This window comes from Lepidochelys olivacea (assembly GCF_965140295.1).
Source record: "Lepidochelys olivacea isolate rLepOli2 genome assembly, chromosome: 15".
Lineage (NCBI taxonomy): Eukaryota > Metazoa > Chordata > Testudines > Cheloniidae > Lepidochelys > Lepidochelys olivacea.
This window is the reverse complement of record NC_140425.1, coordinates 24,269,304-24,295,934: the sequence shown is the minus strand read 5'-3', so window position 1 is coordinate 24,295,934 and position 26,631 is coordinate 24,269,304. Positions and strand designations below refer to the sequence as shown.

Here is a 26,631-nt window from a genome sequence, read left to right as displayed (position 1 = left end):
ACTGGATTACTTGCTTGGTCTCTCTCTTTGTCCCCGGAGAAAGCAAAAACAAAACAAATCCCAAAACAAAAACCTTCCCCCCACAGATTTAAAAGTATCTTCTCCCCTTATTGGTCCTTTTAGTCAGGTTCCAACCAGGTTAATAAATAAATTTGTTAGTCTCTAAGGTGCCACAAGTACTCCTTTTCTTTTTGCGAACCAGGTTATCTGAGCTTCTTAACCCTTTACAGGTAAAGGAGGGATTTTATGCTACCCTTAGCTGTATTGACACATTTCAGAGTAGCAGCCGTGTTAGTCTGTATCCGCAAAAAGAACAGAAGTACTTGTGGCACCTTAGAGACTAACAAATTTATTTGAGCATAAGCTTTCGTGGGCTACAGCCCACTTCATCGGATACATAGAATGGAACATATACTTAGAAAATATATCTATATACACATACAGAGAAGGTGGAAGTTGCCATACAAACTGTAAGAGGCTAATTAATTAAGATGAGCTATTATCAGCAGGAGAAAAAAACTTTTGTAGTGATAATCAAGATGGCCCATTTAGACAGTTGACAAGAAGGTGTGCAGATACTTAACATGGAGAAATAGATTCAGTACGTGTAATGACTCCGCCACTCCCAGTCTCTATTCAAACCCAGGTTAATGGTATCTAGTTTGCATATTAATTCAAGCTCAGCAGTTTCTCGTTGGAGTCTGTTTCTGAAGCTTTTCTGTTGCAAAATTGCCACCCTTAAGTTTTTTACTGAGTGGCCAGAGAGGTTGAAGTGTTCTCCTTCGGTTTTTGAATGTTATGATTCCTGATGTCAGATCTGTGTCCATTTATTCTTTTGCGTAGAGACTGTCCAGTTTTGCCAATGTACATGGCAGAGGGACATCGCTGGCACATGATGGCATATATCACATTGGTCGATGTGCAGGTAAACAAGCTCCCGATGGCGTGGCTAATGTGACTTAAGGGTGGCAATTTTGCAACAGAAAAGCTTCAGAAACAGCCTCCAAGGAGAAACTGCTCAACTTGAATTAATATGCAAACAAGATACCATTAACTTGGGTTTGAACAGAGACTGAGAGTGGCTGGGTCATTATATTGAATCTATTTCCCCATGTTAAGTATCCTCACACCTTCGTGTCACCTGTCTAAATGGGCCATCTTGATTATCACTACAGAAGTTTTTTTCTCCTGCTGATAATAGCTCATCTCAACTAATTAGCCTCTTACAGTTTGTATGGCAACTTCCACCCTCCCTGTATGTATGTATGTCTTCTTACTATATGCATCCGATGAAGTGGGCTGTAGCCCACGAAAGCTTATGCTCTAATAAATGTGTTAGTCTCGAAGGTGCCACAAGTCCTCCTTAGCTGTATGGTTATGACCACTGGCCGGAGAGGCTAGGTCAGTGTTGGGAAGCTTAGAGAGGAGCCAGCCCCCCTCAGGTCTCTCTCTCTCCCTCCTGGGGAGGGGCGATCCACCCAGAACAGGGCCTGGCCCCGCAGTTAGGGCTGGAGGCCCCGCGGGCATTGTCCGTGGTGCCCAGGGCTCGCGGGGGGTGGCTAGGGAGGGTCTGTCTCCCCGCCCGCGGGAGGCGCAGGACCGTGCCTGTGTCTCTCCGTCCCGCCGCGGGGGAGGCGGAACCCTCGCTCCGGGCTCCTGTGGCCGCGGTGCCTTTGTGGGCCCGGACAGCAGCCAGCAGCGGCGGCGGCGGCGGCGGGCCGGGTAACGCTGCCCCGGACGCCGGCTGCGGCGCGATGGCAGCGCCCCCCGGTGGCTCCCTGCCCTGGCCCTGCTTGGGAGCTGCCTGTCGCTGGCGCCGGGCCCGCTGGGACGCGCCGCGATGAGGCTGCTCCTGCTGGCCTGTCTCAGAGCCCAGACGGGGAACGCCACCACGGCGGGCAGGATACAGTAAGTGCCGGCACCGGCTCTGTTCACAGGGGGCTCCCCCCCGGGCCCGCCGCCCTCCCCCTTCACAGGGAGCTCCACTCCCCGGGCCCCGCCGCTCTCCCCTGTCCCCTCCCCCGTTCACAGGGAGCTCCACCCCCCGGGCCCCGCCGCTCTCCCCTGCCCCCTCCCCTGTTCACAGGGGGCTCCCCCCCGGGCCCGCCGCCCTCCCCCTTCACAGGGAGCTCCACTCCCCGGGCCCCGCCGCCCTCCCCCTTCACAGGGAGCTCCACCCCCCGGGCCCGCCGCCCTCCCCCTTCACAGGGAGCTCCACTCCCCGGGCCCTGCCGCTCTCCCCTGCCCCCTCCCCCGTTCACAGGGGGCTCCCCCCCGGCCCCGCCGCCCTCCCCCTTCACAGGGAGCTCCACTCCCCGGGCCCCGCCGCTCTCCCCTGCCCCCTCCCCCCTTCACAGGGGGCTCCCCCCCGGGCCCGCCGCCCTCCCCCTTCACAGGGAGCTCCACTCCCCGGGCCCTGCCGCTCTCCCCTGCCCCCTCCCCCGTTCACAGGGGGCTCCCCCCCGGCCCCGCCGCCCTCCCCCTTCACAGGGAGCTCCACTCCCCGGGCCCCGCCGCTCTCCCCTGCCCCCTCCCCCCTTCACAGGGGGCTCCCCCCCGGGCCCGCCGCCCTCCCCCTTCACAGGGAGCTTCACTCCCCGGGCCCCGCCGCCCTCCCCCTTCACAGGGAGCTCCACTCCCCGGGCCCCGCCGCTCTCCCCTGCCCCCTCCCCCCTTCACAGGGGGCTCCCCCCCGGGCCCGCCGCCCTCCCCCTTCACAGGGAGCTCCACTCCCCGGGCCCCGCCGCTCTCCCCTGCCCCCTCCCCCCTTCACAGGGAGCTCCACTCCCCGGGCCCCGCCGCTCTCCCCTGTCCCCTCCCCCGTTCACAGGGGGCTCCACCCCCCCCCGGGCCCCGCCGCCCTCCCCCGTTTACAGGGGGCTCCACCCCCCCCGGGCCCCGTCGCCCTCCCCCGTTCACAGGGGGCTCCACCCCCCCCCGGGCCCCGCCGCTCTCCCCTGCTCCCTCCCCCGTTCACAGGGGGCTCCATCCCCCCCGGGCCCCGCCGCTCTCCCTTGCCCCCTCCCCCGTTCACAGGGGGCTCCACCCCGCCCCCGGGCCCCGCCGCCCTCCCCCGTTCACAGGGGGCTCCACCCCCCCCCGGGCCCCGCCGCTCTCCCCTGCTCCCTCCCCCGTTCACACGGGGGCTCCCCCCCCCGGCCGTGTCGCTCTCCTCTGCCCCCTCCTCCGTTCACAGGGGCAAGGGCTGATGGAGCCCCCTGGAAGCAAGGGGCTTCTCTCAAGCCCTGAGAAATTCCTTCATTCAGAGAGGTTCAGACTGTAAACACAGCCTCAAAATAAAGTCACAAAAGAAACATGGCATCCTCTAAATTAGGGAGACTTGAGGCACCTTAGGTTAATAAGGTAGGTGCTACATAGGTCTTCTATAAAGTTAACTCTCCAGAAAAGGAATATCTTTATCTGTGTCTTGTATAGCACAGTGCTTAAAAGCTAGTAAGGGCAGGGAACTGGGAATCAGGATTCTTACATTTTTTCCGGTTTCAGAGTAGCAGCCGTGTTAGTCTGTATTCGCAAAAAGAAAAGGAGTACTTGTGGCGCCTTAGAGACCAGCCAATTTATTTGAGCTACAGCTCACTCATCGGATGCATTCAGTGGAAAATACAGTGAGGAGATTTATATACAAACAGAACATGAAAAAATGGGTGTTTATCATGCACACTGTAAGGAGAGTGATCACTTAAGATGAAAAGGAGTACTTGTGGCACCTTAGAGACTAACCAATTTATTTGAGCATGAGCTTTCGTGAGCTACAGCTCAAGTGAGCTGTAGCTCACGAAAGCTCATGCTCAAATAAATTGGTTAGTCTCTAAGGTGCCACAAGTACTCCTTTTCTTTTTGCGAATACAGACTAACAGGGCTGTTACTCTGAAACCTGTCACTTAAGATGAGCTATTACCAGTAGGGGGGTGGGGGTGGGAAGGGAAGAAAACCTTTTGTAGTGATAATCAAGGTGGGCCATTTCCAGCAGTTAAGGAGAACGTCTGAGGAACAGTGGGGGGGAATAGACAAGGGGAAATAACATTTTTTCCCTAGTTCTTCTACAGTGTGTGCCTCTGTTTATCCACTTGTAACGGCTTGTCTACACAGAGGGCTTGTCCAAGATAAGATGGGATTTGAATTTAAAGTGTAATAGCTATTCTGGTCAGTTTCCCCATGTAGACAAGTCCTAAGCTTCATTAATGAATATAAAGTACTTTGAAATCTTTGGACTAATGACACTGTACAGATACACAGTATTACTGAAGTATTGCTGATGCTACCATTTATCTTGTCCTTTTACTTTTCTATAAAATGTGGGAGAAAAGAGCATTATGATTAAAAGCATAAAACTAGTGAGGTTTCATGTTTGTAAGCTCTTATATTTTTTGGGAAAAAATATGAAAATAAAACTTTCATGATGGCTTTGTCTTCTTGTGTCCTAAAGTCATCCTTTGTTTGCTTTTTACATTGTCAGTTGTGGACAATAGTTCAAGTCTGCGTTGTGTTAAATATAGTGGAATTTAGCTCACCATTGTTATTATGTGTATTTGCAAACTTAAGCGTGTGAGTAGACCTTTGCAAGGTCAGGGCCTAATTCTACACACAAAAATAGTCCATTGACTTTGTTTTCCAAGAACTTTCATGCCAGGCAGTTAGTTCACATCCTACTCAATCTTACATACTTGGGACTCTAAAGGGCTGTTCGACTGTAGAAGATAGAGATGTAATATGTCTACTAGCTTCCAGTACTGAGGGGAATGAAACAAAAGGGACATAAAAGCAAAAGCAGCAGCAGAGCCTTACAAAGTTGAAGTTTTTTGTGATTTAAGTATTACAATAAAATATATATAACTATGTGTGATAGATGTTCTGTATCTACATACTAGCACAGTTTTTGAATTTGGGTGGTGTGATTTCTGATGGAATTCATCCCCTTTTATGACTATTTCTATTATCCCTTTCAGTGTTTGCTTTTTTATTGATGGAAGGCGTTCAGTTGTATCAAAATGATAGATAATTGGGAGCAGATAAAACCAATCTCACAAAAACCACAAAAACAATTCCCAGAATATTCTACCCTCGTCTTTCCTATGTGGGATTATTTTTCGGCCTTATAAATTACTCAGATTTTTGCTAGCCTTCCAAATATTAGCTCCAGCCTTGGAAAAATCTTGTAAATCTTCAGCTCCTGTAACAGCTTGTCTATCTGCAGTAGCTGTATCGGTATAACTTGATTCATCTTTTAAACTGATTCAAAAGGCTGTGTGGACACTTTTTTTTCCTGTTAAAGAATGGCTTAAACCTGTTCCTAATCAAGGTTGGCTAAACTGAAATAAGTGTCCACACAGGGATTTGCAGTTGCTCCAGTTTAAAAATACTGATTTAAATTAACACATTAAGTTAGACTGGTGCTAGCCAAGACCTCAGAAAGGAGAGACTGAAGGGGATCTCATTTCAGTTACAGCTTATAAGTCTGATAGAGGTGTTTAACCTACACTGAAGTTTTCAGTGCTCAAGCAGTTGGAGAATCAATGCCCAAAGAATCAGAATGTCTCATCTCAGTTATTATAAATATATTCATAGCAGTGGTGTAAAAGACCCCACAAAAACAAATACGATCTGGATAATGTGTAAGCAATATTAGCTAGAAATCTATTTTCCTGTTAAGTAGCATTAGCTGTCAGTTGTTCAGCTTAAACAATCCTACATTGGCACTGCCAGGTAAGGACAATTACTTTAATTACTGTAGCTATTATTTAAACAGCTTTTTTATATAAAAGGCCCAGAGCCTGATAGGCTTTAACTTTACACACTGTGAGAATCCCAGTTCATAAAGTTAAGCACATAAATCTTTGCAGCACCATGCTTAAATATGTAGAAGATTTTATATGCTCAAGGAAATGTAGAGCTTGCTTTAATCACATCCATGTGTGCGCATACTGGTTTATTTACTCAAACCTTTTTATATGTTGACCTGCAGCAAGCATTGGTTTATTTAAAAAATTAAAATGCTTAAGTTGTTCCTAAATGGAACAGCTGCTAATGTAGGTTAATTTTATGGCTTAAGATCACTGAGTATGCTAACTTTGTGATACTAGTTTGTTTATATAAATGCTTTATCTCTTCACACAGTATTTTCATCTTCTGAATTTAAACTCTTAAATTCCATAGTGACAAAGATACCAGAGTTTAATTTGTCTGTAAATCTTTGGGACAGATTCTTAGCTGGTGTAAATTGGCATAGCTGATCTCAAGCAGTTGAAGATCGGTCTCTTTTTTCCTTTGGTTTCCAGGTCAATAAAAACAGCTCTATAATAAAGGTGGTAAAGGCTTCAATTATGTTTGGCCTCCTTAACATTTCATCTTTAATCTGCATGACAGCGTACTCATGGCTGTCTCTACTCAGCAAAAACTCAGGCTGTCATTCTAAACCCTTGAAGAGGGATCAAAAAGGGGGGTATTAGGAAGGAAAATAAATCCGTTATTCTACCCCCCTTGGAATTTTCTACTTACCTTTTATTATCTGTTGTGCAAGGGGGAACAAAACTTGAAACTTTCGATGGGTTGATTTATGAAGACTTAAATGAAGTGTATGTGAATATGTAGATATTTTTGAGAGGGAGACATTGTTTTCCTGGGGATTTACACAGTTTCAAATAGGAAACTGAAACAATCACATTCACAGGAGTATAAAACCCACAAACGTAATGTAAAGGTTAATAATTGCTTGTTGAAATTTAGCATCTTACATACACCCAGAGTAATCAAATGATCCCATTTCAAGGGCACCGTAGTTGATGCATATAAAGCCTGTAGAAATGTTAGCTGCCCTAGAGATAGATTAGAATATTGGGTGTCTGTGCATGCATGCTACAATGCAGATTAGATGTTAATCAGTTCAGTATTGAGCATTGGGGGGGAGGGGGTTCTCTCTTTTTTTCTTGCACTTTCTACCTGGTGGTATTACTACTACAGAAGAGGGTGTACATGTCAAAAAATTTTCTTCATATTAGATAGCAGCGAAGTGGGCTCTCTTACCTCCCTGAAGTTGCATTGGCAAACTCTGTTCATATCTGTGTTTGCTCCCGATAGGGAGCAGCTGCAGAAGAGAGGTATTCCCCATTCATCTTCCACTCCTGAGGCTTAGCATTCCAACGTTTACGGTCCCAGGTGCTGAGTGCTGCATTCCAAAAGGATTTACACAGCTGAACCGGTTTACAAGCATAATGAAACTTCATTGGGTTCAGTTCTACTTCCAGAGGGAAAACTTCTGACTTCAGGCCCTAGAAGCAGAGTAATTGTCCCTCACAATTGCAGTTTTGATATTTCCACTCCACAATGGATGTGATCCAAAGCTAGTCCTATAGCTGTTGGGGTATACTCATTTCAATCCAGCACAAATCATCTATGCTAATTCCCTCCATCCATGCTGTTTGGAAAGAGATGTCCAAGGCAGGGAGAAATTAAAGAAAAATTGATGTTGATTAAATAAGTATGAATAAAGTAAGTGAATGGTTGAGGGTATACAGGAGTAACTGTAGACTGCTGGCCATCCTTAAAGTTTGTTACACTCACAAGAAGAGTGTATAGTGTGCAGATAAAGGTGCCTCATTCTTTTCGTAAGGGAGAGGAACAAAGTTCACTGATAAAGGCACTTTCAAACCAAAAAAGGTTATATGAGGACAGATTTGGTTTCACAGTGAAAGCATCTTAAAGTTGTAATTTAAATACCTACAGCTTCTATAGACTTTACTGGGAATTGTGGTTGGTCACTACCTCTGAGGCTCATGCACTGCAGGCCTGATCCAAACACCAGCTGAAGTAAAATTATTTGATTGACTTCAGGAGGTTTAAGATTAGGCCCTCTACACTCAGTAACAGCTAATACATCTTTGGAAGTCTGACTGCTGACAGAGGGTTTGTGGAAGAGAATCACTGTAGTTGTATGAAATGAATTCAAAAGAGGCATTATTATTGAGTTGTATTACTGTAACACCTAGGAGCTCTAATCATAGACCAGGACCCAGTTGTGTTTGGCACTGTACAAACACAGAAAAAGAAGTTCCTGGATAGCAGTCACTCTATCCCCATAACTTCTTGTACAGTACAACCCCATTCAAAATGAGAATATAAAAGAAAGTGGGATTTTTTTTGGGGGGGGGAGCGAAGAAGAGGAGTGGGTATGGTGCAAAACACAACACGGGTGTTGCAAGCTATGGCATGTAAGAACCACGGACTATTTTAACTCACAGGAAACACTGGAATCCCAGTCAGTTTGGAACCACACAACGTACTTGCAGTGCATAAAGAACCATGAACTTTGGAATCATGTGGCGATGTTGATGTTGCATTTTTCAGATTGGTAGCTGGGACAAACCAGAAGCAGCAATCAATATATTCCTGAAGGCATTCTGTGCCAAAAAAATAAAAATTCGGCAAATGTTATGTGTTACATAAATTTGGAGGCTCCAGCATGGCATTGGGGAGCACAGGCCACTGGCTGCACAGAGGTGGGAGATCACTGTGCAGCTTCTCCCCCGCCCTGGGACATTGACTCAGCAACCAACCCTGACACGGTGCAAGACTGGCCTGCCCCAGAAACACCCCAGGGCCCTGCTCCTCTGTGCCAGTTGCACCAGGTGTGGGCAGGCAGGCTCAGCAAAGCAGGATCCAAGTGTGAAGGGTCTTAGTGTGGGGGGATCCAGGTGTGCGGGGGGCGGATCTAGATGCACAGGGGATTGTTGCAGGGTTCTGGGTACAACAGTAATGGGACTCTGCAGGGGCTTGGCGGGGGGGGGGTCTGGGTGTGGGGGTACAGAGCTCGGCACGGGGGTCTGGGTGTGGATGGTCCAGATGCTAGTGGGGTGGGGATCCAGGTGCAGCTGGTTGGGTCTCAGTGGGGTGGGGATCTGGGTACAGGTGACTTGTTGGGATGGTGCAGGGGGAGTGGAGTTTGGCAGAGGGTCTAGGTATGAGGGGGTCGGGCAGATGGGGGAGCAGCTCCCTGTACAGGGATCCCTCCCCCTGCATCTTAGGAGCAATGGGTGCAGGAAGCAGGTAGGGGGGAGGAGTTTGCAGAGCTTCCTGGAGCTGGGGGAGAAATCGGGGGGTTGGTCTGACCCGGCCCCAGATGCCATACAAAGGAAGAGGAAATCCCATCCTCCCCAGCTCAGCTGGGACTAAAAGCTGAGCCCGGCGCAGGGTAGGAGCCACAGGCCACATCTTCCCCAGTTCCGCCCCCTCCCTCACAGTGATTTACCTCTCTGCCGGCTGCCCTGGGCACTGGAAACATACTGCTGGGGAGGGTCGAGTGACTGCTCTTTTGGCTTCCCTTTGCTTCCCCATCAAAAAGTCATTTTTCTACAGGGAAGCAAAAAAATCTGCAGGGGGCATAAATTCTGTGTATGTGCAATGGTGCAAAATTCCCCCAGGAATAATCAATAAGAGTAGGAAAGAATGTATGAAAGGGATCATAAAACATCACCTGGGTTTTTGTAGCCACGTTAGACAAAAATTGCTTTCCGATGTAAGTCCTTCATTAAACTGTGAATAGGACACACAAAGTCAGAAAGGAACTGCACTTTTTAATTTTATATTACCAGCAGTATTTCTACACAAACAGTATAGATCTACAGTATGCCACAGCATATTCTCCCTATACCCAGAGATTAAGAAGCTGAGACATACAGCTTGATTTTGAGATGTGCTGAGTAGCTGAAGTTCATCTTAGAATTAAAGGAGAAGACTTGGGTCCATACAAGAGTGAAGGGACTTACTTAGAGCCAAACAGTAAATCAGTGACTGAGCCAAAGCTGGAATGCAGGAGTCCTGGACTCCCAGCACTGTGTTCAATAACCAGCATCCAAATTTTATTACCAAAAATACTAGATGATAAAAAATGAAAGTAACTGAAGCCCACAGACAGAGAACAAAATCCAATAAAGTGAATCCAGAGTTCACAATGTTTCTATAAATACTGGGTTATTTAATTCTGGAGTCTGTAAGTGATGCTACTGAAGCTGTCTCTCCAAGTTATTATCAAACTAGACCATTACAAATGGTCTGTTTCAGGCTGAGTAGTGGACAATTCACAATTCCTCTGATTTGACTTCTCTCCAATAAAACAGCCAACTGCCAGATTTTGAAACCCAAACTCCAGTTTAGAAGCACTTTACTCCACAAGTTGTAGCACTGAATTCAGCTGGGCTGTTTGTGGAGTAATGTGCTACTCAGCATAAGTAAGGATGGCAAAATCTGGCCCAAAGTGAAGAATGTCAGTAATGAAGATGTTCCTTTGGAAATTTACCCACAATCTACAAGGACACAATAGAGAAAACACTACCTCAAAATTCAGTATTTCTTGCAAGGCTCAACATTGTCATGGGTGTGTTCGCTTTACTGAGAGCAGAGAACACATTTATTTTTATTCCAAAATGGTTTGTTTATGAATTGGCAAAACAATTTAAATACACAATTTTTATCAGAAGAGAAAACAAAATATATTAGGAGTGTATATATGCCTTGGCCTGATCCAGAGCCATCTGTGACTTCATAGACAGCTGAGCTTTCAAAACAGAACAAAATAAAAACCTTGTAAAATAGTCTCCAGAGCATCCTCTCCCCATCCTCCTTGAAGAGGCGATATGTGTTTGAGTGTACAGGAAGTTGTACTCTTCATTCCCTGAGCGAAAATAAGCCTTTCATGGAGGAAGAAAATTGCACTCTGTAAATTCCAATACTTTAGATAAAGCCTGATCCCACAGATATTTATGCATGTGCTTAACCTGAAGCATAAGAGTGAGTGGTCACATTGAACACAATGGCATGTGTAAAAATGTTTTCAGGATTAGGGCTTGTAAAATTGTAAAGAATTTTCAAAGTATTCATTTTAACTTCCTAAATTGTATATTATCTTTTACATGCCCCTGAATAACCAGTCGTAGAGTGAGTCCAGCTTTTTATCACGCCTCTAGACGTATCCAGGACCTCAATAGTGGCCACTCAAGGCTCTGCTTCCTTAAGAGAGTCCTTCATAAATATCCATCTTTTAGAACCAAGGAAGTCTCTCCTTCCATTTACCATTGAGACCACCATTGTTCCACTTTGATTTGCTCCTGGCAGGGTCAGCTCTGTTGGCAGGTTTTGCCATTGATCTCACTGTCCCCATATGGAACAGCTAGAGCTGGAGTAGGGAAATTTGTCATCTGGGTAGCCAGCAGCTTGGTTCAGGGCCAAGAACTGCAGAGAGCTCTCCTTTTGACACCTTTCTCATCAGGTTTGAACAGTGTTGCTTCTGCACTCATGGGAAAGGCAAGTCAAATAAATCCTCCTTCTACACTACAAAAACTAAAGTGTTAGGGAACCAGTCACAGTGTCTTGATGTGATTAAAACACGGTTCAATCTTGTCTGGGAGGTGGGATTGCCACCTCTGAGGTACAAAAAACCCCAGGACATCCAGGATGATCCTGAGCCCATAAAATTGGACAGCTGGTAGTGTGTACTGAGCACCCGTACAGATTTCAAGGGACAGCTACCTTAAAAAAGGGATGAACCTAGGCAGATAGCAGCCCTATAGGGTAGATTAGACCAAGCTTTTTTAATTGCACTAAATACTAGTGATAACACGATAAAGTCCCACATATACTAGGAAGATAGAAAAGTGTTTAATCATGTCAGGGCTTTAATATGTTGCATCTGGGTCCCTCAGCATGGTAGTTTGTAATGTAGAGGGGATCAAAATACAAAGAGTAACATTGATTGAGCAACACCCAGGAACAGTTTCATGAGTGAACCAATTACTTTGGAGTATTTGTTTGCACCCTGACTTCTGAGCTGTGGTAACTGAAGACAAAATGAAATATGATCACCTCTTGTAGTTAGACAAGATCGCATCAGCTCAGAATTTCTAGCTGAGTTTCTTCGGTTCTGAAGTCCTTGGAGTGTGGTGTTAGGGAGTTATTTTCAAATTATCTGTAACATATAAACATATTGCTTGTACATGATAGTGATGTATGCTAATTGGAATACTGAAGGGGAAAAAATTTCTTTTAGACAAGTTAATGAGCACATGAGAACTTGTGAAATGTATGAGCATCCTGATTGCTTGCCTCAGAGAATGCATTTTTACAGCTGTGGGGTTTGCGGTTCATTATTATTTAATTAGGGCCAAACTGTGAACCCCATACATTGGTAAACAGATACTTACATAAATAGCCCAACTGAAGTACATGGGACTGCTCATGTGAATAATTGCTCAACAATGTGAATAAAGGCCTTGCAATCTGTCTGTATTTTATTATTTATTAATGCTTACTCTAATTTATTAGTTTTATTTCAAATGGTGAAATCCAAAGTAAAATTAATTCCTATTCAGTATAATGGAGAAATATAGTACCATATGTTGTGCCAAGAAGTGCTAATAATCTTTCCAGGGCCTCAAGACATTTTATAGCATTTTTAGCTGCAATTTCTGCACTGATGACTAACTTCCCCAGGACAGATAATTACATTCTTTGGGAGGCTGTGAAGCGACAGAGAAAGGAAAAAGAATAATATTCAAGAAGCTATTGAATTCACGGATTTTAACGCCAGAATAATTAATATGTGGATGAGAAATGAGCCAATTGGAGCAATATCTAATGACCGCAAAAAAATATAGTGTTCTTTTTATGATGCTGGAAATGTAAACACTTTATATTTGAAGTTATTTTATATATATTTTGCTGACACAATATGCAAGTTTCTATCAAAATATAGGCATGTTCCTGCACTGCCTAATGACAATGGCACAATCGTCGATTGATCTCAGTTTCAGTAGGGGGATGTAAAACCTCACTGGTAGTAAGTAGATTGCTGATCCAAAACCCTTTGTAATCGGAAGTTTTTCGATTGACTTTAATGGTCTTTGTCTCACCTTGAAAGCCAACAATAAAAAATAATATTGTCTTGATATTTTAAAATCTCAGTTGCGTTAATACTTGGTGTGTTCATGAAAATGTGTTAAATAATTTCTTAAACTAACCCCATTTTACAGATGAGTAAACTGAAGCAAAGAGAAATGAAGTCCAAGGTTAAACAGCATGTTAGCAGGAGGCTGGAGAATACAATTTTCAGTCCTCTGCTTGAGCCTAAAATCCTTTTGCACTGAACAAAGTTTTACATTGCACTCTTTTTTTGGTGATGATAGTGGGGCTGGTTTGTTAGTTATTTCAACAGGATTAATTAACTAGATGCTTTTATAGTTTCTTTCACCAGGCCCCCTTGATTCAGCCCACTGATCCAACACGTACAACAAAGGGAGTCTTTCCAGTTATTTGAAGGGCACTGGATCAGGTTCATAGAGCCATATCCTGCAACATGCTGAATGTTTTCAACTTTCATTGATTACAAAGGGAACTGAGGGCTCTCAGTACCTTGGAAGATTGGGCCATGTGAGGGGATGCAGATCCTATTGCTGGCAGCACACACCCTATTGAATAAAAGTCAGAAGGACGTGGAGCAATCAGAAAGGGGCTTTCATGAGAGAGCATTTTCCAACCCAGGTTGCATAAGGAAAGTGACTCTAGGGGATAAAAGTTATTAAGCAAAATATGTTTTTATTAAGCTATTTAACATAATGGCAAGTCTGCAGCATATTAATATTAATAATCTTCCATTCTATTGTTTTTGTGATGAAGGGATCATCTAGAAGCTGTGGGTCACATATGCAGTCTTAAGGATGCTTTTGGCTATGAGAACCCATCTGAAATAGCAAATCTAATCTCTGCAGAGAAGTTTGAAGCGGCTCTGGCCATTCATCTTTATAAAGGAGGCAGACTTCTGCAAGGTAATCCTCTTTCAATTTAGCGGTAAAAATAACCCTTAAAAGAAAGAGTCTGAAAGAAAGCAGGAATGAATACAAATAGCTACAAATGGAAAATGTGCATAAACCCATACATAATGTAGTTACTTTGTCTATCCATTTCAACAAATGTTAATAAACATTAAAAATGTTTCTCTGTGGGAGACTTGATCCAGAGCAGAGAGAACTAAATAACTGTACTTTTAAAGGACACTATATGTTTTATAATTAAATACTTTTACTACAGTAAGATAAGAGCATTACAGTAACAGTAAGATACTTTCAACAAATGTGCTCTTTCAGAGGATGATAATAGCTTGGCTAAGTATAGCTGAGGTCAAACAGAAGAAAGGAGAGAGGCTAATTTGATTTTCTGTTGAAAAATGAATCATGTTTTCTAGACATGAAATAACTTTGAGTTGTCAGTCATGCCAGCTAAACTGCAGGAGACAGCATGTTAGCTGACAAATAATAAAATCTTCTATTATAACTGGTCAAGTAGAACAAAATTTTAGTCTGCCATTAATGACATGCTAGCAACACTGGCTTCCAGAATTACAGATAGTGTCAGCAGCTGAAATTGCAAATATAGTCCCATTCTTGAGCTCATTTTCAGATCATCCAAGTCTGTACATTTGGTCAAATGTAGATAATTGATTACTTTCAACCGACCAGGAAATAACATTAGTTTTTAGGCCCCCAAAGTCTCCACCTTTCTGGTACTAGGAGTTTCAAAGCTTAATTTATTACTGTTAGTATGCATTTGTACAGTGTCTATCACAATGGAACCCTATTCAGACTGGGAACTCTTGAATACAAATAAGAAATAATAATAATTAATAATCTGTTAATCTGTGTATTGTGATTTTTATTCTATGACAAGACACAAAATGGTTACAGGAAAGGCTGATGAATGGTTTTAAGACTGATCTAACATGCTATTTTAGGTAGAGGAGTGAACATAAGGTTGGATTTTCAAAAGTGCTCAGTGTTTGGCCTAACTCTGCTCCAATACTGACTTTGACGGAAGCCAAATTCAGTTCATGCGAAGTACTTTTGAAAACCCCACCTAAAATCCCACGTGGCCTGCAACCTTGATACTTGACTGATACTTGGTGGGAAAAAACAGAATGTGGAGGAGATGCAGTAATTGATTTCAGAAATTTAGTAATTGGCATGTTAACAGTAAAATCTATTCCATGTATATTTCATAATAATAAAAAACTTCTAATAATTGAAAAACATTTAGAAGCATAGTGCCATATGTGAATATTTTGATCCTGATCCTGTAACCATAACTTACATGAGAAAGGGCTGCAGGATGGGGCTCTATAATAAAATATTAACGACGATGAGTAGTCAGGGCTTTTGTTATCTCTCCTCCAAAAGATGGTGTCTTTAGAAGCACCTTGTTCCCAAGCCATGTTTGTACATCGGTCTGATGTTCAGAGGAAAGACTGCCATCTGCTGAATCATTGACGCCTCTACCATGCAAAGGTTAAAAAAAAAAAAGGAAGAGACAATAAAAGTCCTTTTGCGGGGGCGGGAAGGGAGTTGAACCACATCATCGTCCCTTTGTGGTCATCTTTAAAGCATCTTTAAATGTGCAATATTATGGGTTATCAATTATGAAGCACAATGGTGCTTTAGAGACAAAATGACAGACCTCTACCCCAAAGGGCTAATAATTGATAGCTACAAACACTACGTAATAGACAGCTGGTAAAGGTTCCTCTACCCTGACCTACAGAACTTCACAATTCCATGTGAAACCCACAAAATAAGTAGCCTAGGTGACAGATCTGATAACTGCATCCCTCTTTTCCAATGTTGCTAGAGACTCGTTTGTTCTGCCAAAGTGTAATCTCATTTATCTGGAATTTAAAAGCATGTGTGTTGTAATTAGCAGCAATCAGATTGTTATTTGTAGCTTAATGAAGTTTAAAAGTGACCACTTAATTGTTTTAAATGCTCTTGTAATTCTTAAAGAATCGAGATAATATCCTCTGTCTGCTATGTTGATTAGTTTTTTGGTATCTTGCTATTTACTAAAAGTCATCTGGTTCCAAATAAACAAATGCTATTAGAATGGAATCTCATTTTTATCACAGTTTTTCCCCTCTAAATAATCTTAGGCCATGTTCACATTAAGGCTTTAGCTTCAATATGGAAACGCAGACGTAGTTGTCCTGCTATTAACTTTGACTCTCTGGACCCGTATACTGATGCAAGTCCCGGTTTACACCAGTGCAGTATGTCTACCCTAGGTTTTTGCACCTGTGCAGTACATTGCTGTAGCTCTATCTCTGACTAAAAACTTGAGTGTTGACAAGGCCTTACAACTATTATTGGACCAGCACATTTTGGGACTCCTGAAGTACATTTCCTATAGTGACCAAACATTGTTGCGTGCAGAAGCTGCTTCTGGGTAATCTGTAAACCCGAGCAGGCTCTGTATCATGGGACAGAGTTAAGCAGAATGGTTGATCCATTGCAGCCTCAGTTCTCTAGGGAGAAACTACAGCACACTTCACCTATTCTGCCTTATCTCAGCTAAAGACCTTTTCTCAAATGTAGCAACTAACTGGTTCAACCAATGCTTATAAAATGCTTGGAAGGCAGCAGAGTATGGAAGCTCAGGCTGTTCCAACCAACTATTTATTGCAACAGCCTTTTGGCTGAATATAGGCAGGGGGTTAAGAAAACATTACAGGTAGATAATAGACTAGCATGCATGTAATAGAGTATATATATTGCACGATTCCATTAAAATTCAAGCTTAACCAGGTGTCATCGAAGAACTGTGCTGAGTGTAGAAACATAGCTTGGAGATATACACTGTTGTAGGAATAACATCTCATGTTCACTAATGCTATTCACTAGTACTTTCTTCAAGACTTTATCTTATTAGATTACATGTAGCTCTTCTGCCTGTCCTGTCTCAGTTATTTTCATTTTGCAGGTAGTAGGATTCCTTTTGGAATCATCTTTGGTGGGACGGATATAAATGAAGACATCAAACATGAAGAAAAACACCGGGTGATGGGGGCAGTGTTAGAAGAAGCCAGGTAACAATGAATGTAGGGTTTGTGCAGAAGATTATTTTTCATCATTATAAAAATAAATAAATATTGTGGTTACTGTTTACTAAAGTCCTGAACCTGTTACCACTGGAGTTCCTGAGAGTTTGGAATATACTTCAATAAGAACAGAGTAAACCCTTTGTAAAACTGAATGTGTAAACATTCTGTTTTTAGACTGCAGTCACCACCGTGGTATTTGACCATATTAATGACTTGCCCAAATCATACAAGGAACTGGTGGAAGAGCCCTGGTCCCCTCCCGTGGGATTTTCAAAAGCACCAATGTTAGTTAGAAACTCAAGTCCAATTAAAAGTTAATGGAATTTGTGGTCCTAATTATCTAACCCTGAGCTTTGTCTGCTAAACCACAACTGTTCCTGAGAATAGCAGATGTGTGCACGTGAGGAGGAAATCATATTGTAGGGCAGGTAAAAGATGTAATAATCTTATAATCAGAAATGCAGTAAGAATAATACCTAGCATATTTAATTTATATGTGATCAGACATATGTGTGTAGGGGGAGGGGAATCTTGTGGAAAATAATAAGTTTGCTTTTTTTAAGGCACAACCTCTGGCAGTTTATTGCTCTTTAATGGTAGACGGGTAGTGAGTTTGCATTGGGATGTTATGTCTTTTCTCTTGCAAAAATGTGATCGATATATCTTAGTTTTTTGTGATTAAGCTCATCACCCTAGTATGTGAGTGCAAATCAATGTTACCTGCCCCCGCTTGTCCCAATGTATATTTTCAGTGGTTTGTCAGGACTAAAACACAGGACAATATCCACAGAATTGTCATTCATAGCTAACATGACAGTTGGGTATTTGGTATTTGACCTCCAAACCGGTATGATTATTATTTGCCATTGCAGTAGTGCCTACGGGCCTAAAACGGATTGGGCCCCATTGTGCTAGGCGCTGTACAGATGATAATAATCATTGCTCCAAAACAATACTTTTAAAGCTTCATGTCCATTTTCTATTAACCTCCCTTCTACACTACAAATAATGTCTATCTTGGGAACCCCATTCCATCAGCATTTGCAATCCAAGTTGAAAGCTGCCCAACCATTTAATTTCAGCAAAACCACAACTAACCAGTATTTGCATTAGGATCAGTATATTACAGACTCAAACCTGATTCCCCCCTATGCCTCACAAAAACTTTTTCTGTGGCTCAAGTGGTGCTTGCATCTGGCATGTTTACAGTGCACTTGATTGTAGTGTCAGAGACTCAAGTTGAAAGTGGTTTTGTTCTTTTTGATGTTGTTAATATGCTTCTTTTTACAGCTGCATAAACAAAGCAGCCTAGACCATGGAAGCAAAATCATTTAGTATTGCGCGTTAACCTGTTGTTTTACAATTAAAGAAAAAAATCCAGTGACTAGTTATAAAGCTATCCAAGACACCGCAAGAACTAATTCCTGAATCAGAATATACATGTAACAATGAACAGACCTTTTAATGACACTTTTCATTTTTTCAACATCTTCATTCACTGAAAAGGAGGGTCTGTCTTAGGGCCTGATTCAAAGTCCGTTGAAGTCAATGAGAATCTTTCCATTGACTTCAATGGGCTCTGGAGGCAAGCGTGGGACCTTCCATCTCATGCATTGGAACTCAAGAGCATTTCCAAACCACGGTAAATCTTTATTGGTATTTTAAAATTAATGTAATAGTTGATTTAACTTTTATTGACAATTTATTTGGAGGCTGTTTCAGTGACCCTTACTCGTGTTGAGTAGTGCTTTACTCTGAGAGTCATCCCACTGACGTGCAAGTAAAACATGATTTCAGTGGGAATATTCATGTAATATGGTACTAATCAACGTAAGTAAGGGTGGCAGAATAGGCTTTATAGCCCTTGATTGTACAATGAGCTCTGCATGAATGCGGGGTGAGCCCACGTGGAGCTCACTGAAGACTGGGACTATAAACCCTGAAGCTGCAAGGTACTTAAGCACATGCTGAAATTTAAGCACCTGAGTAGCCCGATTGAAGTTATGGGGCTACTTACATACTTAAAGTTAGACACATGCTTAAATACCTGAATGAACTGAGGCCTTACTTTCCTGAACTGGAGTGTATCTCTATTCACGTCAGCTCTGTATGGGCACAAGTCCCAGTGAACCAATCACTAACACTCTGATTGAGGACAGCATTTAAGCATGTGCTTAAGTCCTAGTGGGACTTATATTTAAGAAGATACTTAAGTGATGACCTGAATTGAGGCTTTAGACATTTATTCTTGCTTGTAATCAGATGGTTAGAATATCATTTATTGTAGTTTTCCTTTCAGAAACACCTATGGTAAATAACTCTGGAAGGGAGGGAGAAAAGAGATATAGGAGTGTGGCAATTGATACAAAAATATTAAATGTGAACATTAGACAGAAGCAAACTGAACATTTTTATAAAAACTGGACCCCTATTTTTTTCTTTGAAGTCTCTCCATTGTGACCTGTGTTTCTGTACTTAGAGTATACAAAATCTTGCAGAAACATAGCTTTTGCATCGGTCAGATAGGTTCTATGGGTAGTCAGTGCAGTTTTGTGATAATTAGCTTAGGAACTTTAAAGGTATTTTATTAGGCTGGATTTGTTCTAATGCTTCAAAATGTATTACCATGTGCTTTGTAGAGTTCATAATTTTTTCTCCAGTATAGGAAAAGTAATTCAGTTTTCTAGAAGCTACGGTGAACAGATCATCCTGCCAGTATTATTCATTGCATAGTTATTAAAATAAAAATTGATTTTTTTATTATTGATTTCAGGGTTCTAAGCAGAAAAGTTCTATGAATCGTAGATTACTTGTCCAGCACAATATGCCACCAAATTCCATAAAACAAAGTATTGAACTGTGTCTAGCTTTATAATGAGTGTTTCATTTTTAATAAAATTCCTCTAAATGGTGGTTGTACTCCTCCAGGGTATATTTTCAATTTGACAGTACTTTGTGGACTTGGGAGCAAGAGTTTTTCTGCTTGTTAATGTGATGTATTGAAAGTATAATTGTAAAAACTTGAAAGGGAGCATATGCAACTTGAGAAAACAAGCATTTGCAAAGCCTTTAATAACCTTTCAACTGTCAAATTGTATATGTGGAATGCATTGTAATGGTGTAGAGCAGATACCACTGAGCAACTGCATGGAAACAGGCTCAGGACTGTGAAAATAAGTATAATAATTCAGCACTATGACTTCTGATAGATGGTTGTGACTTCACACCAACAAATTACAACATTAACAGCTCCTAGTGAAAGAGCATTTTTGTTCCTGTCACTTTCCAGAGTGCCTCACCCATTGGTACCCACATACCATGGGGGTGCAGTATAAGAAACAACAGAGAGTAAGATAGAATCGTTATACTACTCTTACGGAAGACAAACCCAGAATCACAGATTTAATGTGGTAACCCATCTCCCCAATGCCCATACTTTTAGCCCCAGTATAGGGAAAGGGCCCACATAGATCCTGTTGATGTTTACAGGATTCCTCAGTGTGCGTTAACACAGTATGTTAACATGCACTAGGGAACGTCTGACACGCACCAGCAGGGTTTACATGAGCCACTTAGTGCGCAAGACAGTGCACTTTAGAGTTCGCACCCCCTTTGTGCACATTGTTGCACCATGTAGCTAGGCCGTCAGCCACTTGCCTACGGCCAAACAAGAAGTCTGTGGCAGAGCAGGGAGTTGAACCTGGGGTTCCTGAGTCCCAGGCTAGCACCCTAAATGGTGGATCATCTTTCTACTTTATTTAATGTATTTATTCCTCCTGTTTGTTAGTTTATTTATTCCTGTTTCATTAAGAAAACATTCTATAGTGCAGGGGTGGCCAACCTGAGCCTGATAAGGAGGCAGGATTTACTAATGGACATTGCCAAAGGGCCACAGTAATACATCAGCAGCCTCCCATCAGCTCCCCCACCCTGCTCCCAGTGCCTCCCACCCACCGGCTGCCCCACCGATCAGCGCCTCCCCCTCCCTCATTCCCTCCCTCCCTCCCGATCAGCTGTTTTGTGGCGTGCAGGAGGCTCTGGGAGGGAGCGGGGAGGAGCAAGGGCACCGCAGGCTCAGGGGAGGGGGCAGGGCCTGTGGCAGAGCCAGGGGTTGAGCAGTGAGCACCCCCCGGCACATTGGAAAGTTGGTGCCCGTAGCTCCAGCCCCAGAGTCGGTGCCTGTACAAGGAGCCGCATATTAACTTCTGAAGAGCCGCACGTGGCTCCGGAGCCACGGGTTGGTCACCCCTGCTCTAATGTGAACTTTTTGATGCACAGATGTTCCTCTCTCATCAACGCTTATTTAAGTAAACAGCATTGATACAGGAGCTTAGAAACAAAAAGGAGACAGTGGGGAGAAGGGAGATGAGGTGTTATACAGGTACTCACTGGAAAAGAGGTGCAAATTGCTGGGCTGGGCTGATCTGCCAGCAGTATGTAGGGCTATGTCTACACTACTACATATGTCAATATAACTTGTGTTGCTCAGGGGTGTGAATTGGTACAGCTGCGCCACTGGAGCACTGTACGTGTAGACATGCCCTAACTGTATTGGACTTCAGATTCCTTCTCTCATTAGAAAGAAGTTTACCATAACTTGTAGAAAAGGGAAGAGCAGCCTGGAGGCAACTATGTCAATCTGGATAAATGGCAGTGGGCATCCCCAGGGTCTGGGCTTTCATTGAATGCAATCAATCCTCACTTTAGCTCTACTTGGCAAAACAAATAGAATTCCCGCTTCCTGCATTTTCCGTCTTACGTTAATCATTTTTATCAGCTTCTGCTCTTTGTTCTTATATACTTTTGTTCTGAAGTGCCGCTTTATTATTATATTTAAAGACTTTAAGCGGATGATCCTACCCATTTTTGTCCATTTAACTAGGTTTGCAGTGGCTTTCACAGAGAAAATGAAGGAACTGGCAGCAGCAGAGTGGGTATGTTTATTATAGCATTATCAACGAGGCATTGCCATAAAATTTAATTCTAAATAATGTGGGAGAATTGTAATAATCTTCATATTGTGTATTTCTGATTTTTTTCTGGAGGAGAAAACATTTTATATTTATGCACTTTGCTGGGTCAAATAGGTCTGGCATTTGAAAGCCTTTAGTATTTGAGAAGAGTTTATAGTTGTTTTTAAAGTACTGCTCTGTAGCATTTAAAACTAGCCTTTGCCTTTTGAGTATCTCCTGATAGTATGTTTATGTTCTTTCCTTTTACATCTTTTACTAAGCCCCTGGAAGTTGCCACAATTTTGCTGAACAGCTCTATTTACAATGAGCAATTTTAAAAATTAATTTGTAATTACTTGCTTTTTCAATACAGAAAATAAAGTAAACTCCGTAAAGTGAATTGTAAAGCTCAAATGAATGTTGGGCCAAGCCCAGCAATATGAGATCCCCTATTTACCAGGCTGTGAAAGGCATACAGCACCAAAATACATAATACCTTTTAAAAAATTGTGTTAGTTTCTGAAAACAAAATGAAAAACTTTTCTATGCTAAATGCTGCCGCTGGCCAAATACCGGATAAAATTATTGGTAATATAACATATTAGATAAAAAATACATTATTTGACAAATTATTTGAAGGATATTATCTGATCAGCAGTCGATCTGGATGAATAATACAAAGTAAAATAAATGCATTGAATAATCTATTATCTGCTGAATATATTATTTAACTGACAGTTGCTCAGTTCTTCCAAACACTCTCAGTCCTGTTAGTGGCAGCGTTATTTTTATTTGCATGAAGTATGTATTTCCACATTGAATTCAATTTTACAGTAAGCATTACATTTAATCTTTACTGTAATGGAAGAAGATTGTTAAAAAGGAATGTTTTTTAATAAAATTGTGTAACACTCAAAGGTGAAATTTGGAACCGTTACGGAGGTCAGCAAAGGATTTTTGGGGGACACAACTTTTGTGCTTTTTCTTTGTGTACTTCTACTGTGTGTTTCTGGAAGAATGTATGTTGTATTTATGATAGTCCATACACCTAATACATAAGGCCCTGATCTTGTAAGCAAACCTCTTTCCCCATATGTAGCCCCGTTGGCTGTAGTGAAGTTCCACATGGACATAGGAATCCACCTGTGTGGAGCTCTTTGAAGGACTGGGACCCAAAGGTGGTAACATTAATCTAAGCCCTAATGCTTCACCACTGAAAGCAATGATAGCTCTGCCATTGTTTTCATTGGCTAGAGGATCAGGCCCTTAATTAGGGTTAGGTTTCAGAATAGCAGCTGTGTTAGTCTGTATTTGCAAAAAGAAAAGGAGTACTAGTGGCACCTTAGAGACTAACAAATTTATTTGAGCATAAGCTTTTGTGAGTTACAGCACACTTCATTGGATGCTGAGCTGTAGCTCACGAAAGCTTATGCTCAAATAAATTGGTTAGTCTCTAACGTGCCACTAGTACTCCTTTTCTAATTAGGGTTAGTTTTCCAGTTTCTGAACAGATTTCAATTAGGGTTCCCAAGATCTGGTGTTAAGTAATTTACTTCTAGAACTTGATGTTCAGATATTATTTAAGTAACATATGAAATAAGTTCAGAAGCCTCATCCAGTTTTTTTAGTGATGTGGATGTGTCCACTGGATTACTCGAGCTTTGCACAGAGGCCAGAATTTAATCCAAAATTAATTAATTAAAGCCACCACAGTCTCTAAAACAAAAAGGAATAAAAGTGAGAGAGTGAGGCTATGATCTTAAATGTCTTGTTCCAAATTCATTTTTGGTGTAATTGAGCTGAAGTCGGTGTAGTCCTCCCATGGGTGAATATGACCACTTTCCTAAAGTTGGACTATTAAAAATATATTGCGTAGACCAAAGGAACAGGGAAAGTAAATGACAAGAGAAAAATGTAAACTTACATTGAACTTTTATAGAGAGGCACTCACAAATTTCAGAGAGAGGCTAAAATTAAAGAAGTTTAAGAAACAGGCCTTGCAAATAAATCAGACAATGAGGTTGGACAAAATCAGTTGTGCAAAAAATGTGATTCTCTTTGACGATCTCTGTCTGAGCATTCTTTCTAAAGGCATAGTTTTAGTGTAATTACATTTTGATTCTCTCTCTTTACAATATTGTCAGATTTTGCTTTGTTTAAATAATCCTCCTTAGTGAACAAATTTGGCCCAGTATATAATTTAGCTAATCCCACTAATTATCATCAAATAGAAAAGCAGTAGAGCAGTCACCTAAATACCAATAATCCAGAATTGGAAGCATTTAGTTTGGTCATATTTTTTCCTTTCTTGTCATTTGCGTGGTTTGTTTTTTAATTGCACTGCATGTGCTGGAAGATATTAAAAGAAAACAACATTTTTATTTGTTTTGAATGGAAGTAGTTTAGATCATGCAACAGTATCCACTGTAATAATAAAATAATACTTTGTACTTCAAGAACACCTGCCTTTTGAAGACCTTGAAGTGCTTTACAAACTTCAGGCCAGATGCTCATCTGGTGTTAAATCAATAAACCTCCATTGATTTGAAGGAGTTAGGTCAGATTACACCATCTGAGGATGTGGCCCATAATATACCAGTTTAAGGGCCTGTCTTTGTTCCCCCAATTACAGCCAGCATTGTATCTGCACTACTGTAAGTCCCTTACAGGCAACACTGTTGTTTGTAACGGTGAGGCTAACCCCTGCTTGAACTGGGTAAGCTGCAGCAGCTTAGCATTCTTCACCCTGTCTGTAACGGGTGTTTGCACTAGGGCAGCTACACTTGTGGCTGGCCACCAAATGGTGGTATTTGGGGCCAATGCCAAATGTAGACCAGGCCTGAACCTGGACCCTTCACAGATGCTTAAGAATGGGGAAGGCACAAGGAACTGGGCACAGCTGTAGTCTTTGCCCTCACTGGAGCACAAAGATTGCTCCTGGCTAGTGTCATTAGCAGCTCTAACAAACCCAAAGAGGGCTGTGGAGGCCCTGGCCCAACTCATCCTCCACACCAGGTAGCAGAGCTCGCCAAGTTCAAAGGGGAGTACATACTGCATAGCTTAAGAGGTTGGTGTAGCAGCTCTGCTGTCCAGTTGCTCCAGACGACATTCTTCTGCTCGGGAGTGATTTTGATCCAAATACAGGTGCTTGAAACCACTGCTTTACATTATTGCAAGCTTCTTTGGGAGTCACCCCTAGAGTGTACCAGAACTTGGTCTATTCATTAATTGAAACAGCAGTTCCTTTGGAAACTGATCTACAGATAGGAAGAGGAATCCCTTGGCTGACACCTGGACTGTTCACACGGCGAAATGAACTCAAAAAAATCTGCACGGTTTGCATGTGCTAGCCTGACTGAATGAGCTGCAACATGACTGACTCCAGGCATTTCTTAAGAGGGTATTTGTCTCTTAATGATTCACTCCTCCTCCTCCTCTCCATGTCTTCCCTTATTTCTGATCTAATAATCACCAACAGCAATAGGAACTAACTGCATGTACCAGCTCTTCAATTTTAATTTCCATAATCATGCAATCATTTTCCTTAGGCATTTAGCCTTCCCTCAGTCCTGTGAGGCAAGACCGTGCTATAATTCCCATTTTACAGATGGGGAGCTGAGGCACAGAGAGGCTAAGTGACTTGCCCAAGAGCACACAGGACGTCTGTGGCAGAGAAGGGTCTCCCAAGTCCTAGGCTAGTGACCTGGCTCTTAAGAACCGTTATTTCAAATGCAACACCTGAACCTCTAAGAAAAAGCACAGGACATGGACATTTCAACTACAAACACTGAAAAACACAAATGTATTTTTCTGTGCTATTCTCCTCAGAATATTATCAAAAAGAAAAGGAGTACTTGTGGCACCTTAGAGACTAACGAATTTATTTGAGCATAAGCTTTCAGGAGCTACAGCTCACTTCATCGGATGTGTATGAATATTATGATTCCTTACCCATTATTTCATACTAACGTGAGCTGCATCACTCCTCCAATGTGCGCTTTCTTAGTCAGTAAATTAAGAATTTAACTTCCTAGCAAGTACTAGAAATTGTATGGTACTCAGGGGGTCATATCCTCCAACAAACTCCTTTCGTTGTATTGGATGAAGTATCTTTAATTAGGAAGTACACAACGCATAATCTAAGTACCTGATATATTGTAAAAGGCCCTGTGGGTATGATCAATTTGTTATTCCAACAGGGTAATCTCAGCGGAAAAAAACGCTTTCCAATGGCAGTTTTATCACCACTCAATTATACCCCTCCACAGTTTTTTTTAAAGGAGACTACAACCAAAAGAAATGTTATCTGTGGCCAGTGTCACCCCCCCGTGTTCACTCCTCATTGGCAAAGTTCTCTCAGGGGTAAAATATACACATTACTAGAAAACCTATGTCAAGGGCCCTGACACAGTGAAGCATTTAACTAGTTCCTTAACTTTAAATGTGCGAGTCCCCATTGACTTCAATGGATTTCATCATGTGCTTACATGCTTGGCTGAATTGGGATCAAGGACAAGAGCTGCACTGTTGAAACTGTCTGCCCCTATTCTAGCTCCTTCCAAAGCTGTGCGAGTGCCATTCTGCAGCAAGACTTAAGAGCCAGGCCATAGAGTGTATGAATTTGAGTGAATATGATCCCTGATCGGGCCCTGTCTACTACTTTCTTGTGCACATTGCTGCATAATTTGTACCACGGAGGTATAAATTAGACTGAAGGCAGCCAGAGGACAGGCTCATGTTAGTGCTGCTTTTTGA

The 26,631-nt window shown here is 42.3% G+C and overlaps 1 protein-coding gene across 2 annotated transcripts in view; it reads left to right on the top strand.

Moving 5' to 3' along the window:
• Positions 1-1,478: 1,478 nt before the first annotated feature.
• Positions 1,479-26,631, top strand: part of GLT1D1 (glycosyltransferase 1 domain containing 1) — a 90,467-nt gene continuing 65,314 nt past the window's right edge. Inside the window, exons 1-4 of one of the 2 annotated variants that reach the window (XM_084649109.1) lie at positions 1,479-1,908; positions 13,678-13,826; positions 16,804-16,909; positions 21,807-21,858. In XM_084649109.1, coding sequence (XP_084505235.1) covers positions 1,841-1,908; positions 13,678-13,826; positions 16,804-16,909; positions 21,807-21,858 — 375 coding nt within the window. In that variant the 5' untranslated portion in view covers positions 1,479-1,840. The remainder of the gene's footprint in view (positions 1,909-13,677; positions 13,827-16,803; positions 16,910-21,806; positions 21,859-26,631) is intronic. The other variant, XM_084649108.1, reaches the window with a different exon arrangement.